General features: G+C 42.4%; 1 protein-coding gene and 1 long non-coding RNA gene across 3 annotated transcripts; one reads left to right on the top strand and one right to left on the bottom strand.

Moving 5' to 3' along the window:
- Positions 1 to 22: 22 nt before the first annotated feature.
- Positions 23 to 19469, bottom strand: ALKBH1 (alkB homolog 1, histone H2A dioxygenase). 2 transcript variants are annotated; one of them, XM_079972705.1, is made up of 6 exons: positions 19336 to 19469; positions 7871 to 7979; positions 7443 to 7605; positions 3016 to 3106; positions 2049 to 2242; positions 23 to 522 (listed from the first exon to the last, which is right to left on the bottom strand). In XM_079972705.1, the coding sequence occupies exons 1-6, from the start codon at positions 19465 to 19467 to the stop codon at positions 99 to 101; spliced, it is 1113 nt and encodes a 370-aa protein (XP_079828831.1). In that variant the 5' UTR covers positions 19468 to 19469; the 3' UTR covers positions 23 to 98. The 2 variants fall into 2 exon arrangements, with proteins under 2 accessions (XP_079828831.1, XP_079828830.1); XM_079972704.1 differs by lacking the exon at positions 19336 to 19469 and adding an exon at positions 19058 to 19297.
- On the top strand, positions 4420 to 6856 carry LOC307214383. Its single transcript, XR_013838015.1, has 2 exons — positions 4420 to 5374; positions 5609 to 6856. It is a non-coding gene; the product is annotated as an uncharacterized lncRNA (long non-coding RNA).
- Positions 19470 to 19476: the final 7 nt, after the last annotated feature.

Raw genomic sequence — 19476 nt, 5'->3', positions numbered from 1 at the left:
CATCCCACCCTCAAAATGAGCCATGTACTTTGCCCACAAAGTTCAAAACATTTTGTTACACATCCACTTCCTATGTTGCTGCTCCATATGGCCAGGTTTCAGCTGCCCGTATCAGACTTGTGCTTTTTTATTTCACTGTGCTCCTCATGATAAGAGCCTACGGAGGAAGCATCCAGGTCTCTCCCTGTCCTGGCTTCAGTTGGGAAGCTCTGACCTTCAGCAAGCACTTGCCTGACAGTCATGTTGACACGGGATGCTTGCAGATACTTGGCACAGACTTGCCAGTCCTCCTGAGAGCAGGGCTCCATAACAGAGTCTTCAGGAAGGTCAGCAGGGAGAGGCAGTTCCAGGCAAGAAGGCAAAGGCTTCCCCTCCAGGTTGGGTAGAATCCTGGGGACTGCGTGGTACAGCAGGCGGCTGAAGCCGGACATGATCATCATGTCCCCGCTGTGCATGAACATGGCCACAGGGGCTTCATCTCGTTTCAGCCCCCCTAACAAAAATATGGATGACTGTCCAAAACTAAACAGAGGAAAAAGAGGGAAGACAGTTAGTAAAACTGTAGCTATGGGAAGATTTTACCAGCTATTCTCTTCTCAATAGGCAAGGTGGAAGTTCCGCTGCAACTTGGCACACATAAAGACCACCCGTGTTGTGCTGTATTTTTGTTATAATTTACATAATACATATGCACTTTCCAAAGTGTTATCTCATTCAACTCTAAAGCAAACAAACAGCTCCCCACACCCTTCCTCTTATGGTACTTTTAACACGTTTATTAGGGAAAGAGCTGTAGCTCAGTGGTAGAACATCTGCTTTACATTCAGAAGGGCCCAATTTCGATCCCTGGCATTTCCAGGTTGGTCTGGGAGACACCCCTGCCTGAAATCCTGGATAGCCGCTGCCAGTCAGCGCACAATTCTGACCTAGATGGACCTGACTTAATTAATAATAATAATAATAATAATAATAATAATAATAATAATTATACCCCACCCATCTGGCTTTGTTTCCCCAGCCACTCTGGGCGGCTTACAGCATATTTTGAAACATAATAAAACATCAAACATTAAACGCTTCCCAATACAGGGCAGCCTTCAGATGTCTTCTAAAAGTTATATAGTTCTTTATCTCCTTGACATCTGAAGGCAGGGTGTTTCACAGGTATGGGGCAACTTCCAAAACATATTAGCACCTGAGGCAAATTGCAAAATGGTGTCCTACTCCCTATCATTGAAGAAGGGTTAGTGAAGAAGGGTTAGTCAGAAACAAGGGGGGGGGGGGAGACTAAATATCTACATTGGGATCTGCTGCTGCTGTGGATCCTGCCACCCGAGGTGGTGGCCTCACCTTGTCTCATGGGTGAGCTTGCCCTGTTCTTATGTAATGGTCAAAGTTATTCGCAGGGCCAAACCACACAGGATACCTGACAGCACATAGCTTGTCCCAGGTGTTATTATTTTCTTTTACAAAACGCAGCCATGAAGGCTTGGTGGGATGTTTCTCAACTATCTCCCAACTAGTGATTTTTCTGCTAAAATTCCCTCTCCATTCTAACCCCAATAATAGAAATTATTTATTGGCACCTTCCCCAATGTAAACAGTAAAGAAAAAGAAGCATTAAGAAGTACTCCTTCACCGCTTCTTCCACAGAATAGGTCTTCTATTTTGGGTTGTAGCCTTCACTTGCAGTCTGACCTCAGTTTACAGAGAAGAAACTCAGGAACAGTGCAGAATGTTGGGATGGACAAAGGTTAATTGACAGGCTAGCCTACAGGGCTGTTATTGGGGGGCAGGATACGGAATCAATGTTTATAAATGAAATAAACAATGGCTCCCATAGACTTCAACAATCCTACTATTCTGGATCAGTAGTCGGTTGCTGCCCATGATCTTGATCTGCCCTATTTCCCTACACTTCATACTTCCAGAGGCAGGAAGTTTGCACTTGCCACATGAAACCTGTCATTTGTACACTTTAATCAAGATGCATTAGCTAGAAGATGAAAGGTGTACACTGCCTTCTACAAAATGTTTGGGTAGCCTACCAGAATGATAGAAGCGGTTGAGAATAGTCCAATTCGGACTCATCCACGTGAATTCCCAGAGATGAATCAAAGTGATAGTAGTTGAGGATTCCTGCTTCTGCTTGGAAACGTGGAAAACCACAAGCTTTAGCCACTTGCTCCGAGAGGAAAGCCAAGTCAGATGGAAAAGGCGTGTAGTGGTTGGCTGAATATTTCTGGCGAAGGAGCAAAAGAACAACAACAAATACGCAAACAGAATTCCAGAGGAACAAAGCCATCCTATGAACACATCCAGTCATGACTTAAAGTGAGTTTTAGGTCAATGCCTGGCTGTGTTGGAGCCCACTATCTCCTTTCCAAAGCTGAGGTGGGGAGCAGATTAGGCAGCTTCCCCTACTGGAGTTCCAAGTGTAACATCCATTCAAAATGGGCTTTAGAGCCTCAACTGTCACTTCCTCTGCTATTGCCAACAAGAAGCTCAGTTAGTGCTAGCGGTTGCAACAGTGATTTTATAGTTCAGACCCAGGAACAAAAATCAAGACACTCAGTATACCAGACATGACGATTAATATTTTTCACACAGGGGTGACATAGTCCAGAATCTTTCCCACAAATTCCTAAATACAAACTTCCCTGAACTAGAAACCTCAACATGGTTTGCTAAATGTTTCTGATGAGAAGACTGGGAATAGGTGGATTTCTTATTAAGGCCAGGCAATAAGCAGATAAGGCTGCAGGCTCATTTGGTTAAGCATGTCTGCAGCATGCTGATAGACAATTCTTTCTCACTCTACCTCAAGTTTTCAATCTGATTAGAATGTTTTGGCTTCAAATATCTTTAAGAAGCCATGGGGTCTTTAGCAGAAAGCTTGCACAGTGACTTTATGCTTACATTTTCTAACCACTGCAAAAATAAAATCAACAAATATTTGCTATCATATTATCTTCCTGTTATACATTGCCAAGAGGCTCTGTTGTCCTTGAATACCTTTGTATTCCAGTTATAATGGTAACCCAAAGTCACCCAGCGAAGCTTTTCCAGTAAAGTTTTTGAGGCCCGTTTGCTGGAACTTTTGTTTCTGGAAAGATACAAAAAAAAATCAAAAAAAAAAATCAATTTCAATTATGAATCTCTGCAAGAGTTTCATACAGAAACCCAAGTTTCTGATGCAGCTTAATACAATTCTTAACTTTAAAAAAGCCTGCCCATAAAGCTTGATTCTCATTATTACTTGTACAAATGTGAGTGAGTTTTGATCTGTGCTACATTTTCAACAATAGGTTCAATGATAAAAATATAAAGGGAAAAAATGGGCTGTGAGCTGAAGGGTCGATTAAGGCAATTCACAGAAAGTATTTTGGAAAAGTGAAATGGAACTATGGAAGGGTGAAGAAAAGCTGGATAAGGTGAGTATTTCCAAGACTGGGAAAGATGTAGGAGGCTTAATGGAAAGCTGAGCTGGTCTGACTGGAGGAATTAAAGTTCCATCTTGAAATATCTTTGAATCTAAAGTAAATGAAACCCATTCCATTTTTCTCTTGCAACAATATGGCAGATTGCCTATCAGAATTCATGTAGGGTTGCATTTGATAATGATAAAAATATCATGTTTCCCAATCCACAGATAATTGCATGTTCCAGTAACTTGTCATTTCAAATCAATGAAATACTAAGACACGCAACTTGGGGCCTCTTTTCAGAGCATTTTGATAAATGATAGTGCCAAGTGGCTCAAGTTCTTTATTATTATTTATCACTTGTGAAGAACCTAAAATTTTCTAAGCAGTGTACAGATATATTTTTAAAGGGTAGTAGCTGCTGGCAGGCTTAATATCCAATAGATACAATACAAAAGGAAAACAAGATGGGGAGGGTAGAAAAAAGCACACAAATTCAGGCCACCAATTCTTGAGGTTACATAATCTCAATAGCAGTATCTGATCTGGAAAGCTGGGCCTCCCTATCTTTAAGTGCACAGGAAGAAATCCAACTTGCACCCACTAGTACTATCCTTTTTTAACAGAATACAGTGGTGCCTCGCAAGACGAAAAGAATCCGTTCTGTGAGTCTCTTTGTCTTGCGGTTTTTTCGTCTTGCGAAGCAAGCCCATTAGCGGCTTAGTGGATTAGCGCTATTAGCGGCTTAGGGGCTTAGCGGATCAGCTGATAAGCGGCTTAGCGGATCAGCTGTTAAGCAGCTTAGGGGCTTAGTGGATCAGCTGATAAGCGGCTTAGCGGCTTAGAAAAAGGGGGGGGGGAAGGAAAAAAAACCCGCAAGACATTTTCGTCTTGCGAAGCAAGCCCATAGGAAATTCGTTTTGCGAAGCACCTCCAAAACAGAAAACCCTTTCGTCTAGCGGGTTTTCCGTCTTGCGGGGCACCACTGTAGATTATCCCATTTCCTTCCTTAATCTCACCGGGGGGGGGGGGAATCCAGAGTTACTTTTGTGCAGTAACTTTTTAGCACTGCTTGTGACACTGAGATCCACAAGCAGCCCCAAGCTTCCAAGACACAGACAAATTGCACTGAATTTGGCACTTGCAAATTAATTTCTAAGTGCCTAGAGAAACTATGTTGTAGTTGACCGAGAGACACAAAGTTCATGACATATTTTTAGTAAGCTGCTCAGGTCTTCATATTTTCACGTAGCTTCACAAGCAATTGCTGTCGTGCCTAATATGATATTCCATGCTGCTGAGAACAAAGCAGCAGGGAGAACTGCAGGTCAGGATTAAAGAGCACTGGAAGAGCTGGGTGAGTGGGAGGAGAAACAGCAAGTGAGTTTGGAGATCTGGTTGAAGAACACTGACACATCTTGGCAGGGTGCCCCTAATTAAGATGGCAGACAGTGCTGCACAGCAGAACTGAGATGCATCTGCAAAACTTTGAAAACTACAGAAGCTCCAGAGTAGCAAAGAAATGGCTGTAGGTCACAGAGCTATGCGTGGAAAGGTGCAGGGAAGCCTCCAGGTCTCCCGAGTCCACCTACATTGAGTTTTGTGTATGTATGCAATTCAATTTGGTATATTCAAGTTTATAATGCTTTCTTTCTTTTTTCTTTCCCTCTGTATTTTTTTGGGAAGCTGCCCAGCATGGCTGGGGCAACCCAGTCGGTTGGGCAGGGTTTGAGAAATATATTATTATTGTTGTTGTTGTTGTTGTTGTTGTTATTATGGCATCACCGTCTTCGGGCACTATGAAATTAGCTCCAAAATGAAAGAGAATAGATATTAAAAGTTTGCCAGTGGGATCTGCTTGCATCCACCAGGTCAAGGCAGACACCCAACATCTCTGACCATGGAAAGAGGTCTACACCACATTACCTTAAAAGCAGAAATACACTACAGTGGTACCTCTGGTTGCGAACGGGATCCGTTCCGGCACTCCGTTCACAACCTGAAAGGAACGCAACCCGCGTCTGCGCAAGCGCGGGTCGCCGCTTCTGCGCATGACACCATTTTGCACATCTGTGCATGTGGCGAAACCCGGAAGTAACCCTTTCTGGTACTTCCAGGTCGCCACGGGACGCAACCTGAAAAGACATAACATGAACCGAACGTAACAAGAGGTATGACTGTAGCTTCCAAATATTTATTTATTGGGGTATTTCTAAACCATCAACTTGTTATAAGTCCGTTCAGACATCAAAATCAGAGAACACACCCAAAAGCCCATATTTGGGCAATAAAAAAGACTTTTAAAATAACAACTGAAAAGAAGTGCAAATCACCTGACTTTACCATTTAAGACCTCCCAGGGCAATTACACAGTCACTGCTGAAATCCTTTATCCTGGTGCTGGAGGAAAGTTTTATAGAGGTAAAACTTCAGCATTTAAATTTCATTGCCGGGTCAAATAGAACCGGCAGCCTTTACAAATAACTGGCTCCATGTGCAGATAATGACAAGTTTTAATTACATTACTCTGCAAGTGCATTTCAGCCTCATTTAATCCTTTGGCCCCTTTGCTTGACTGGATGCCCAACTGTAATGTCAAAAACTCAGGTCAAACAACTACAAATAAGGTTAATTCACTGCCATGCTGCAAAAATTGTATCTCCAAAACTGCTTGAGCAGCGCAGCTTCCTCTACTGCTCACAGAATAATCAAAGACAAAAAAATCCTCAGAGAAAGAAGTTGAGGTAGAAGAAATCCGCAAGGGAAAAGGGGAGAAAGCCTTTCACTTTCTTGGCTAAGTCCAAGCTTTCAACTGCTTACATGATTGTTCTTACCACTCTCCCCATCACTATAAGTAGCTAAAGGTAAAAGGTCAAGGTTCCCTGGATTGTTAAGTCCAGTCAAAGGCGACTATGGGGTGTGGCGCTCATCTTGCTTTTCAGGCCGAGGGAGCCGGCATTTGTCCCCTGCTCTGACCTACAGCAGGAATTGTTCTAAAGTTGTCTGGTAATAGGGAAGCATATTATTATTATTATTATTATTATTATTATTATTATATCCTTATACAACCCTAATTTTGACATAGTCACATGTAATAGGGTGAATGAACAGCATTCGCCTCTAAGTTCATGAAGCCAGTACTGAGAATAGTTAGCAACCAAGACAAAGCTGTCTCTTGAAATTAGTACATTTTGGATAAACATCAATGCTTTTTTCATGTATTTTTTTATAAAAAGTAAATACCTAGTTTGTTTCAAAGAACAAGTTGGTTAGTGTTAAATAATCTGAACAGAAATATGTTAGCACCTTGGTTATTCTTAAATAGAACCAAAGACAATACCAGACACTTAAAACACAGTTAAGAGACTTTATTACTTATAAACATATTTATATATAACTATTCATAAAAAAATCAGAGCAGTTAAAACAATTGTGCATACAAAATACAATAAAAAAATATAAAAGTTGAAATCAGAAATTATTGTGAATATGCTCTCAACTGTCTGAATAACCCTGACAGAATAGAAGCTTTCAGCAGGCATTTGAAAGCTGAAACAGCAGGTGCCTACAGTATCTACTGGCAGAGTATTCCACAATACTGGGCTGATGACACTAAGGGCTTGAATTCATGATGTTGTAGAATGAGCCAACTCTGGGAGTAACCAATGGCATTCATACAGATGGGGTCAGTGATTATTGAACTGGGATATAAAGGAGATACAGTGGTACCTCGGGTTAAGTACTTAATTCGTTCCGGAGGTCCGTACTTAACCTGAAACTGTTCTTAACCTGAAGCACCACTTTAGCTAATGGGGCCTCCTGCTGCTGCCATGCCGCTGGAGCACGATTTCTGTTCTTATTCTGAAGCAAAGTTCTTCACCTGAAGCACTATTTCTGGGTTAGCGGAGCCTGTAACCTGAAGCGTATGTAACCTGAAGCATATGTAACCCGAGGTACCACTGTATGTAAATGACCTTTTATCAAATTGCCTTGGGATTATTTGGAACCAGGACATACCGCAACTGATGCTGACTCTTCCCCCACAGATCAGTAGTTTCCGTAGAAGACATGTGCATATCCAAATTGCACACATTAGGCTTCTGGGTGTACGTCTTCAGGCACTGCTTCACCCAGTGACGCTGGCAGCCCGGAAGGAAGGGATCTGGGATAAATATAAACCCTAGACAAAAAATGAAGGTGGATGGGGAAGAGATTGTTAGGGCCTGTATACATGTGAGCACTGAAAAGAACACTGAGAAACAGCAGGAACACAAGAGCGTACAAGTTTACAACCTATGTCCTTCAGAAACAATACAGGTTGCTACAAACTGTTCTCCCAACTAAATTTGGATCATATAACATTTATATCATAAATAATGAGAGAAGCAAACACCACATCAAAAAAGTCCTCCCCTGCCCCTCGCTTGTCATACAAACACACTCACCTGGATAGTTTTTGAGGCCATAGGCTTTCCATTGATTAACTGGACGCAGTCCTGCTCTGTAAGCATCGTGATCACTTACTGAGGAAAAACTCAGGGGAGAGCTGACAATCTGGTGGCGGAAAATTGAATATGAGACACCTGAAACGTGACCCACAAAACCTGGCTGAATTTTATTAGCCAGTAGGAGTTGTGCCCATCACCAACCCTACTCTGCCCCTTGAAAAGAACTGAGTCTTGACTGTGATGTCAATACGTTTCAGAGAGGCTAAGTTCATCTACAAAAATAAGCCCCAAACTTCCTTCTTAGCTCAGAGTTGAAGGTACCTTGTCCCTTACTAAGCTGCCTGGCGGATCTTTCCAGGGCCTTTTCCCAACAAGAGCAGAGAAACCAGCTAGATCTTGTGCTGAGTTTGGACATGCTCAGAAAACACCTTGATATTTCTCAAAGTCAGCCTTCAAAAAGAGCAGCTGAGGGGGGAGGAAGAACCTTGCCAGTTTAACTATTCTGTGGAGAAGGCAAGTTTATACTAAAAGTTCATTAAAATATTTTAATTACCAGCAGAGTTCATTGGATACTGTTACTTTTAAATTCAATGGGTTATCAAAGTAAGTCAATGGGGACAATGAAGCAAAAGTTAATAGTGTTTTGCTGAAATAAGTGGGCCTGATGTTAGTTGTACTGGGGCTGTTTGCTGGACTGTGCCTACTATCTTTTAGAGTCAGTTACTATAGCTTTAAAATGAAAATAATAGTAAACCCAGGAAATTGAACTTACACTCAAATTTTCCCATTGATGCATACCTATCGCACTGATTCGCGATGCTTCCTGAAATCTAAAGGTAAAGGTACCCCTGCCCGTACACGCCAGTCTTGACAGACTCTAGGGTTGTGCGCTCATCTCACTCTAGAGGCTGGGAGCCAGCGCTGTCCACAGACACTTCCGGGTCACGTGGCCAGCGTGACAAGCTGCATCTGGCGAGCCAGCGCAGCACACGGAACGCTGTTTACCTTCCCGCTAGTAAGCGGTACCTCTTTATCTACTTGCACTTAAGGGTGCTTTCGAACTGCTAGGTGCTTTCGAACTGCTAGAAGCTGGGACCGAATGACAGGAGCTCACACCGCCGCGGGGATTCGAACCGCCGACCATGCGATCGGCAAGTCCTAGGCACTGAGGTTTTACCCACAGCGCCACCTGCTTCCTGAAATCTACCAGGCTGTAAAATATCTGAGTCAGAGGCATGTGCTATATTTAGAATTTCAGCTCTTCAAAGCAATATAGTATTTGTTTTCATTACAGGGGAACTGTCAGATAGACAATAAAGTAGCAGTTGCTTCTCTGGACCTATGATGGTTTTTGTGGCACATTTTATTTCTTGATTCAGTAGGTTGTGAAACCTGAAGTCACAGCATTCTGACAAACAGCTCACTTTTCTGTCTGCACCATAATCCCAACATTATGTACGATTATGGCTATTAACACAGGGACTGCTAGTGCTAGAAAGCCACAACATTTTATAGCCTGTGGCAGAGTAGAATCCCAATTTCAATTGGGATAATGCATTAGTTTCCAACTCTGGTGGATATGTGATTTTAATTGAAATTACAAACGATGCTGAAGAAATAAGAGGGTAATCATAATTATGCAATCTTGAGGTCTGAAGAGCTTCTTTCTGTGACAGAAATTCTCCTTGGGAGGGCTGTAATTATACAGCACTCATTACAGTATTAACTGAGGACCAGTAAACCTGTCTAAGCACTGGTGCTAGTCGGAAATTGTTAATACCTAGTAGTCACTTTTAATATGTTATTCTTAATGAAATAAAGAGATCTTTTGTTACTGAAGACAGTGTTAATCCTCTGTCACCCTAAAAATGTCACCTTTATTGTTAATTTTCTCTTCAGTAGTTAATTTCCTGCAACAGTCAGAAGATAATGGGATGAGGTGGGTAGGAAGCAATAGGCAAGACAGAATCTTCCTTTCTGCAACATGTCTGATAATAATGCAAAGAGGCTTTAAAAAAAAGACAGGGAAGAGACAGAACACACAGTGGAGAACTAACTAGTAAAATGCACAACACAGTGAGCACTCCTATGCAGTTTCCTTGCAAGGATACACTGAACTTTTGTGACTTGTCAAATAAAAAAAAATCAAGCACAGAGAAGAACAAATGTAATTCGTATATTTGCCACAGACAAGGACGATGATAATCAGAGGCACTGTGGATGTACCAAACAAGTGAGTGGGCCATGATACAGGTCTCTCCTTTCAGCTTTAAAGAGCAATCGAAGGGATAAGAAATCTACATTAAAAACGTTCAACAGCAGTATTCCAAAATTAGGACAATTGTCTATGCATTCTTACACAGTCTATTAGGGTGACCTCCAAATATTTGCAAAAGCAAATTCAACAACAGGAGACATTAACAGAGAACAACGATCACAACATCTAGGCTTCTGGCAACTGAGTCTGCTCTAGGACACCAAGAGGATGATGCGGGGCAATGAGTTCCAAAGAAATTTTTGTCTATATCAGAGGTTGTCAACCTGGTCCCTATCGAGTGGGCGTTTCAGGATTCTAGGTGGGTGGTAGGGGGTTCTACGGCACAAGCCGAATCCTCCTTCCATCGAGCACTGGTGGGCGGTCAGAAAATTTTACCATCAAGCAAGATGCATTAGTGGGCGGTAGGTATAAAAAGGTTGACTACTCCTGGTCTATATAAAAAGTGTTTAATATGTTTCATGTTGTTTTCAATAAGCACTGTATAAATCTAGCATTAAAAAAAGAGTTAATCATTTCAGATTCCTCTTTTTATGCAGTTTCATACAATTTATATCACATTCCCCTTAACCACTTTTATCAAACTTTAACTCCATTGCCCTGATCCAATGAGGAAAGTCTCTGTGAAAAAGCAAGCTTCCATTCATAGACCAGCTGATATGGATGCAGAAATGTTTTTGGATGTGCACTCTATTTGCAGGGTAATGCTCATCAGGGCACCACTAAATTTGGCCGAATCTTTTAGTGTGCACAGAAATTTGCATATTCATCTAGATTTCCAACTCTTACAGCCAACTAGTTGCCCATAATTATCACCGGGTCATCTTTTTAAACTACTTCTCCATTGTCATGTGTATAGACTGCCAATTATTTTTCAAGACAATGGCTAAGGCACCATGACAAGTAAAAAGATTACCCTATTATTTATTTCATGAAATGTATATGCCACTTGATTGTTAAAAAAACATGAAGCGGCCCCTTAAGTACCAAGCAGGTGATTGTAACTTTAGTTTTCAGAGGCAAGAACCTAAGCTCAGATAAGATGCATATTAAAATTGCCTTGAGGCTCATACAAAAGACAAATCACATATTTAAACAAATAAATAGTCTTTAAAGGATTTAGACTTAAGAACCCAAAGCAGAACTAGTTAAAGGGAGAGATATTCAGAGAAAAACCAGAATGCCCTCCCCACCCCACTAGTTTTCTACCTAATTGCAGCAACAGTCATATAAAAAAAACTCGAAATCGTACTGTATGTAACATATAGTTTTGACCCAGATGATTAACAAGTAGAAAAATGTTCAAACATGGATATGATTTCATTTATTATGTGGCGCCATAGTGGTAGAACATTTGTTACACATCTTCAGGCTGCTTCTCAAATGAGGCGTTCACAAAGTAAAGGAAGGATTGAACTCTGATTAATAGGAATACACACAGAGGCTTGAACCAGCAAGACTCTGGGAAGGGTGCGTATAATAATCTCTCTCTGACTGCCTCCAGCTCCTGGCCCAGGTCATTTTATTCACAAAAGAACTTTTACAGAGTGTTTGTAAGAACCAATCAGATTTCTTCTGAGCATTTCAACAAACCCACATGGGGACAAAGTTAAACTACCAAAACTAATTAGGCATGGGGTAAACAAAAAACGTGGGACGCAGGTGGCGCTGTGGGTTAAAGCCTCAGCGCCTAGGGCTTGCCGATCGAAAGGTCGGCGGTTCGAATCCCTGCGGCGGGGTGCGCTCCCGCTGCTCGGTCCCAGCGCCTGCCAACCTAGCAGTTCGAAAGCACCTCCGGGTGCAAGTAGATAAATAGGGACCGCTTACCAGCGGGAAGGTAAACGGTGTTTCCGTGTGCGGCTCTGGCTCTGGCTCTGGCCAGAGCAGCGATGTCACGCTGGCCACGTGACCCGGAAGTGTCTCCGGACAGCGCTGGCCCCTGGCCTCTTAAGTGAGATGGGCGCACAACCCCAGAGTCTGTCAAGACTGGCCCGTACGGGCACGGGTACCTTTACCTTTTAAACAAAGAACAGAACTACAAAGGAGAGCATTTGGCAACCCCAGGAGGTGATAAACAAGCAATATACATGATAAGGAGGATGGCCAGGAGGACAGCGATCATTATCCCCTTCATGTGATATCTGTTTCCTGGCCCTAAGATTAACATCCTAAGATGAAAAGCTACATCAAAGAAACTTGCCCACTAGAATAGATTTACAGGCGGCGCTGATATTTATAGATGCCGAAAAGGCATTTGATAATGTCTCTTGGGACTTCCTGAAGAAAAGTTTGAAAATGATGGGGATAGGAGAAAAATTTAGAAAAGGTATTGAAGCTATTTACCGGGAACAGAAGGCAAAACTTGTAATAAACAATTCAACATCAGAAGCCTTCAATATATTTAAAGGAACTAGACAAGGATGCCCCCTGTCTCCTTTACTGTTTATAATAATATTAGAAATATTCAATAAGAGACTAAGGGAATCAAGAGAGGTTAAAGGAGTTAAGATTGGATTGAAGGAATATAAAATCAAAGCTTTTGCTGACGACATTGTATTAACATTAGAAGACCCAAAACAAAGTGTACAAGAAGCCCTGCAAAACCTTGAAGAATTTGGTGCTGTGTCAGGGTTCAAGGTAAATAAGAACAAAACTAAAATGTTGGTTAAAAATTTAACAAAGGATGAGATGACAGAATTAGAACAAAGGGCGGGAATTATGATAGCCAAGAAGGTGAAATATCTTGGGGTGTGGATTACGACAAAAAATATCAACCTATATAAGGACAACTATGAGGTCACCTGGAGGAAGATCAAGAAAGATTTGGAAATCTGGGAGAGAATGAAACTATCCTTTCTAGGAAGGATAGCGGTAGTTAAAATGAATGTTCTGCCCAGAATGTTGTTCTTATTTCAAACAATTCCTGTACTTAGAGGTTTGAGTCGATGTAAAGAGTGGCAGAGAGCTCTCGCAAGATATATCTGGCAAGGGAAAAGACCCCGAATAAAAATGAAAATATTGGTGGATAAAAAAGAAAGAGGGGGCTTCTCCTTGCCGGATTTGAGTTTTTACTACGAGGCGGCATGTTTGGTATGGCTAAAGGATTGGATAAAACTGGAAAACACAGATTTATTGGACTTGGAGGGCTTTGACAACAGGTTCGGGTGGCACTCGTACCTGTGGTATGGAAAAGCCAAGATACATAGGGGTTTCTCAAACCATATCTTCAGGGGACCTATATTTCAGGTATGGGAGAGGAACAAAAATCTTCTGGAAAGAAAGACCCCATGGTGGATTTCACCAATAGAGGTACTGGCTATTAAGAAAACCAATATGGAAGAAAAGAATGCCACATATAAAGAACTTATAATTAAAACAGACCAAGGTGTCAAACTTAGACCGTATGAGGAGGTTAAAAACCAATTTACTAGCTGGTTGTAATACCATCATGTGAATGGTTTGTTAAATGAAGATAAAAAGAAAATAGGATTTGAAGATAAAAAATCTAGATTTAATGAAGAAGTGGTAGAGGGTGAGAGTAAAGTTCTATCTAAGATCTACAATATATTACTGGACTGGTACACAAAAGACGAGGAGGTGAAGGAGGTAATGATAAAGTGGGCGATGGATATTGGTCACAATATTGATTTTGAAAGATGGTTGGAACTATGGAATAACAACATAAAGTTTACGGCTTGTACGGCATTGAGGGAAAATATCTGGAAAATGACTTATAGGTGGTATCATACGCCGGTGAAACTGGCAAAAATGTATAGATTAAAGAATAAAAGTTGCTGGAAGTGTGGAGAAGCAGAAGGCGACCTCTATCACATGTGGTGGTCTTGTAATAAAGTGAAAGCTTTTTGGGAATTAATTTACAATGAACTTAAAAAAATTTTTAAATACACTTTTCCCAAAAAACCCGAAGCCTTCCTGCTGGCTATGCCAGGTAAAGAAATCCAAAAAGAGGACAAAATGCTATTCCTCTATGCCACTACAGCCGCAAGAATTATGTTGGCGCAAAACTGGAAAACGGAAATTATACCTAGCATAAGTGACTGGAAGGTTAAAATGGTAAATTATGCTGAACTTGCTAGATTAACAGATAGAATACGAGATCAAGATGAACAGAAATTTCAAAAAAATTGGAGTAAATATTGGAAATATATTGGAAACGAACTGTAGAAAGCACTGGCGGTTTTTGGATTAACACCTACAGAGAAAAACTAATATTTAAGATTAAAAAGAAAATAAGTGACCGTGGAAGTTATTTGATACTTACCAAAAGGGTGGAAGGGAGTCCAGGGCTCTTAAATAGAGCCCAAATATAGAGAAATCTGTGTTGGTGTTTTTGCTTTTGTTTGTGTTTTATATAAACGGGGAAAGAATATAATGTATTATGTAAATTATTTAGAATTAATATGTTTATTAATAAGTGTATTTTGTTTTTGTCTCGATGTGTGTAATTGTATATCTTGAATAAAAATGTATTAAAAAAAGAAAAAGAAAAAAAGAAACTTGCCCACTATCTTTGATGACCCAGGATGCCTGCCTGGTGAAGCAAGTGGCAGTGTACGTGACTTGTCAGGCAAGAGAGATGGACAGTAGAGGAAATGGCCAGAGATGCAGAGGGTTGTGGGATTTGGTCAGAAATTATTGTCAATGTATCAAACCCAGTCAACACAATGCATTCATCGTGGACACAATGGCTTGATGCATATTTTATAATTCCTCATAGTAATCCCACCTGCCCCCACACTCTGGATGTTTGCACTCCTACATCTCACCGTTTTTTATTTATTTACATTTTATTTTTAAAAATGTTTATTTGTTTTGGGTTTTTTTGTAAGAAAAGTTTAAGATAGTAGAGGTTAAGGTAGGAGGAGTACAGTGGTGCCCCCAAGACGAATGCCTCGCAAGACGGAAAACTCGCTAGACGAAAGAGTTTTCCGTTTTGGAGGTGCTTCGCAAAACGAATTTCCTATGGGCTTGCTTCGCAAGACAAAAATGTCTTGCGAGTTCCTGTGGGTTTTCCCCCCCTTCCCCCCTTTTTCTAAGCCGCTAAGCCGCTTATCTGCTTATCCGCTAAGCCGATAAGCCGCTAAAAGCCACTAAACCGCTAATAGCGCTAATCCGTTAGACGAAGAGAATCGCAGAACGGATTCTTTTCGTCTTGCGAGGCACCACTGTACTGTGTTATCTTCATGCTCATGTATGTGTTCTTATATCACAGAAAGATGTCTAGCACATTCCTAAAGGAGAGCTCAACAACCTTTGCCTATTCTTTTCTAAAACTGAGCAACTAGGGGGGCCACTAGGGGCGCATTGGAAGATGGCCGACAATAAGATCTCTCTGACCCACACGAGGTAATTAAGAGGCTGTGATGGGAATAAGCAGCCTCCCTGCCATCCCAAGTGAGTGCGGGGGGACTGCCCTTGCCTGCTGTGCCCTATACCACCCCCAAACTCGAGGGGGTGGGGGCACTAGGCAGAAAGCCCTTGTGTGGACTTCGGCTCTCCTGGATGCTGCCTCTGATTTGCGCCTCTAGCTGCAGCAACTTCAAAAGAAACAATTAGGTGGAAGCAAATGCACATATTTCAAGGAAGAATGGGGAGTAAAGACTGCTAATTGAAGAGATCTCTGAGAAAGAAGACAGGTCAGAAAAACAGGAATATATCATGAGAAGACACACCAAGGCTCGGTATGTTGGCAACGGGACTGGATGGGGGGGAACTTTCCTTTCTTTTCTTTATGTGATTAACCAAGAATCCCCCCTCACAAGTCAGAAATGCCTCTTAAATGACCTAAGCTGATGATTTAAGACCGTGTGGAGATAATTTCTAACCAAAAGCATGTTTTGAGGAGATCGTGGAAAGTTTAAGAGCTTTGGGATGACGCAGTAAAAAACAGCATCGCCATTTTGGCAAGTTCTGTCGAAAGACTTATGTCTGGGAGGAGGAACGGATCTGTTTTCATATTGCAGGCAAGCCTCTTCAGAGGACTAAAAGAAGGCGACAGATTTGCAAAGATTAATGATGGAAAGAGTGCTTTTACAGTGGTGCCCCGCAAGACGAATGCCTCGCTAAACGAAAAACCCGCAAGACGAAAGGGTTTTCCGATTTTTTAGCGGCTTCGCAAGACGAATTTCCCTATGGGCTTGCTTCGCAAGACGAAAGCCCATAGGGAAATCTCTGGGGACAGCGGGGAAGCGCAGCGCGCCTTCTCCTCTGTTCCCGGACCTGTCCTGAAGACTTGCGGTGGGAGGAGGGTTTTTCCTCCCCACCGCCAACCTTCAGAACAGCCTTCTGAATGTTGGCGGTGAGGAGGAAAGCCCTTCTCCCCCGCCAGCCTTCAGAAGAGTTCCCCGCAGGGCTCTCCAAGCTGCGGATAGCAGCCTGCTGCCCCTATCCGCAGCTTGGAGAGCCCTGCGGGGAAGTCCTGCAGGGCTCCCCAAGCTGCAGATGTCTGCCCCGCGCGAGGGGCGCTCTGAAGCAGAGCGCCCCTCGCGCCGGGCAGCAGGCTGCTATCCGCAGCCTAGGCAGCCCTGCAGGAATTCTTCTGAAGGCTGGCGGCGGGAGAAGGGCTTTTCTTCCCACCGCCAGCCTTCAGAAGGCTGTTCTGAAGGCTGGCGGTGGGGAGAAAAGTCCTTCTCCCCCCGCCAGCCTTCAGAAGAGGTCCGGGGACAGACTGTCCCAGGACCTGGTCTGAAGGCGGTCTCCCTAGGAACGCATTAATTGATTTTCAATGCATTCCTATGGGAAACCGTGCTTCGCAAGACGAAAAACTCGCAAGACGAAAAAACTTGCGGAACGAATTAATTTCGTCTTGCGAGGCACCACTGTATTTATGGAAGTGATGATATATGGAAACCATCTCGATATGGTGATTGGACAAACGGAAAAATTCACACAGGATTATAACTGGTGTTTACCTGCTTAAGGAGATTATCAGAAGAGATCACAAAGAAAAATATATGAATAAGATGAGACGTGGGAACAGCAAGATAGGACTGGATAGAAATATGAACATTATTTGGACAGATTTGTGGATATTAATGCAGCAGTAAGAAGATGATTGGAATCCCCTTCGGAACTTGAAATATGGGTACCCCCAACAAAAAATTTAAAATTCGGCTTTGTAATTCGGAATTTATGTGATGTGATTTGATTGGTCGGTTCATAAAAATTATTAAAAAAATAAAAATAAAACTGAGCAACTAGGCAGGACCCATGTTAGTCTGTTGAGGCAGCATTGAGCATCAGATAAATTTGCGGGAATGTAATTATAACTTCTTTGATTACACATGAAAAACCAGCTATCTGGTAAGTGCACATGAGCATAATTAAAAGTAATCTGCTGAACACGTGAACAATTCCAAGTTGGCCTTCCTGTGTCCAGACAGCGAGTTGTTTCCTTACTGCAATTCACAATCTGAGCACAAGAGGTGTCCGGCGGTGCTGCAACTCTAGGTGTGTATTGTATCCAGAGGTAATTTTCTCAAAGAGCTTTATGAAATTAACAGGCTGAAAGTCGAACCCCATTTACCTGGGAGTAAGCCTCACTGAACTCAATGGGACATACTGTGGTTCCTCGGGTTAAGAATTTAATTCATTACGGAGGTCTGTTCTTAACCTGAAACTGTTCTTAACCTGAGTCACCACTTTAGCTAATGGGGCCTCCCACTGCTCCGCGCCACCGCCGCACAATTTCTGTTCTCATCCTGAAGCAAAGTTCTTAACCCTATTTCTGGCTTAGCAGAGTCTGTAACCTGAAGCGTCTGTAACCTGAGGTACCACTGTACTTCTCACTGTAGCCATTTCCCTTCAGTGGAAAAGATTAGAATGCTGGTGACAGATCAGTAAACTGTAGCAGCTGTAAGATGCTAATCTTTTGAAAATGCCATGAATATCAATAAATGTATATTTGCTTGTGCAGCAAAAAAAAAAGATATCCTAAAGACAACCAGCCTACACTTAGGCCCAGGCTATCCAAAGAACCATTTTCTTTCAAATGAACCTGGCTGGGCTCCAAGATTTTCATGAGATGCCCTTCTTTCAATTCTGCCACCCTCAGAGGCATGTTTGGTGGGGACATGGGGGAAGCCTTCTTGGTGACTGTTCCCAGGCTGCAACTCCCTTACTAGAGAGGCTAGACTGGCTCCCTCATTATCCTTCTGCCAAGAAGTGAAGACTGTAATCTTCTGGTGGGTTTGGGGGAGCTAACTGTTCTTAAGGAAAGGGCTTTTAGTGGTGCTGCACTGTTTTTTTCTTTACTAGATTTGTTTTCATATAATTCTAATTCTCTTATAGTTAAAGCAAATACGGATAAAAAACAGAAAGCTAAAAGCATATGAAAGATAATAGTTGAAAAGTAATTGAACTATTATTTTTTATATGCTTTTATCCACGTTTGCATCAATTTTTATTACCTACTTTTCTGGGAAAAAAGTTGGGATATAAACGAACGAACAAACAAATCATCAGTATTTGTAAACTATTATAATAAAAGACATTCATTTCTCTAGCTGCCCACAACCGTTCATGAGGATTCAGTTTACCACTCTCCTTCACCCCTTTCACCAACAATCCCAAAAGCACACACCAATCAGAAACGCAGGGTCATTTTGTGGAAAAGCCACACTTTGGTAATACTGCGCACTGCCTTGAAGACTAAACGTTCCAGATTTAACCGCTGGCATCTCCCTTATGGCTGGTTTAAAAGCTAACAGTTTAGATTTTTCATATATGTTAATTCATGCGCCTTATACAAAAAAAAAAAAAAAGCAGAATCCTGTATTGCTTCAGACTGCACGTGTGTGACTTATATTTTTGAATGCTTGTGGCTGCTTGCATGCAGCGATATGATGTACTAGTCTCTTTTTAAAATTAAAAATCGAAACTCTCCCTACCTGAGGAATTCCACACCTGAGTGCACATGTTGTGGGTGGCTGGCCTAACCCCCCCCCCAATAACTTCAGTTCTGCCACAAGAGGAGCCTTCCCACCTCCATCCATCTGGCATTCCTGCTCAGCTGCAAATACAGAGGCAAAATCTGTACCGGGGATGGAGAGAAGGTTCCCCCCCCCTCGGGGGGGCGGCACGTGCAAGAACCCGGAAGGGGCAGCTGTCGCCATGGAGACAAGAGCGTGCGTTGGCGGTGCGGTTAGGGCACTACCGTCCGGTTTACCTGCCGCGCCGCTGGCTTCGAGAAATCAACGGCCCCAGAAGGGTCCGAGCCCTCCCACCGCCGGTAGAAGCGAAAGAGCCGGCGGAAGGCATCCTCGCCACCCTCCCGCGCCGAGACGGCGCCCGCCGCCATCTTAGCGCC

The sequence above is a fragment of the Podarcis cretensis genome (assembly GCF_951804945.1).
Source record: "Podarcis cretensis genome assembly, chromosome: 1".
Taxonomy (NCBI): domain Eukaryota; kingdom Metazoa; phylum Chordata; class Lepidosauria; order Squamata; family Lacertidae; genus Podarcis; species Podarcis cretensis.
This window is presented reverse-complemented; position numbering and strand designations above follow the sequence as displayed.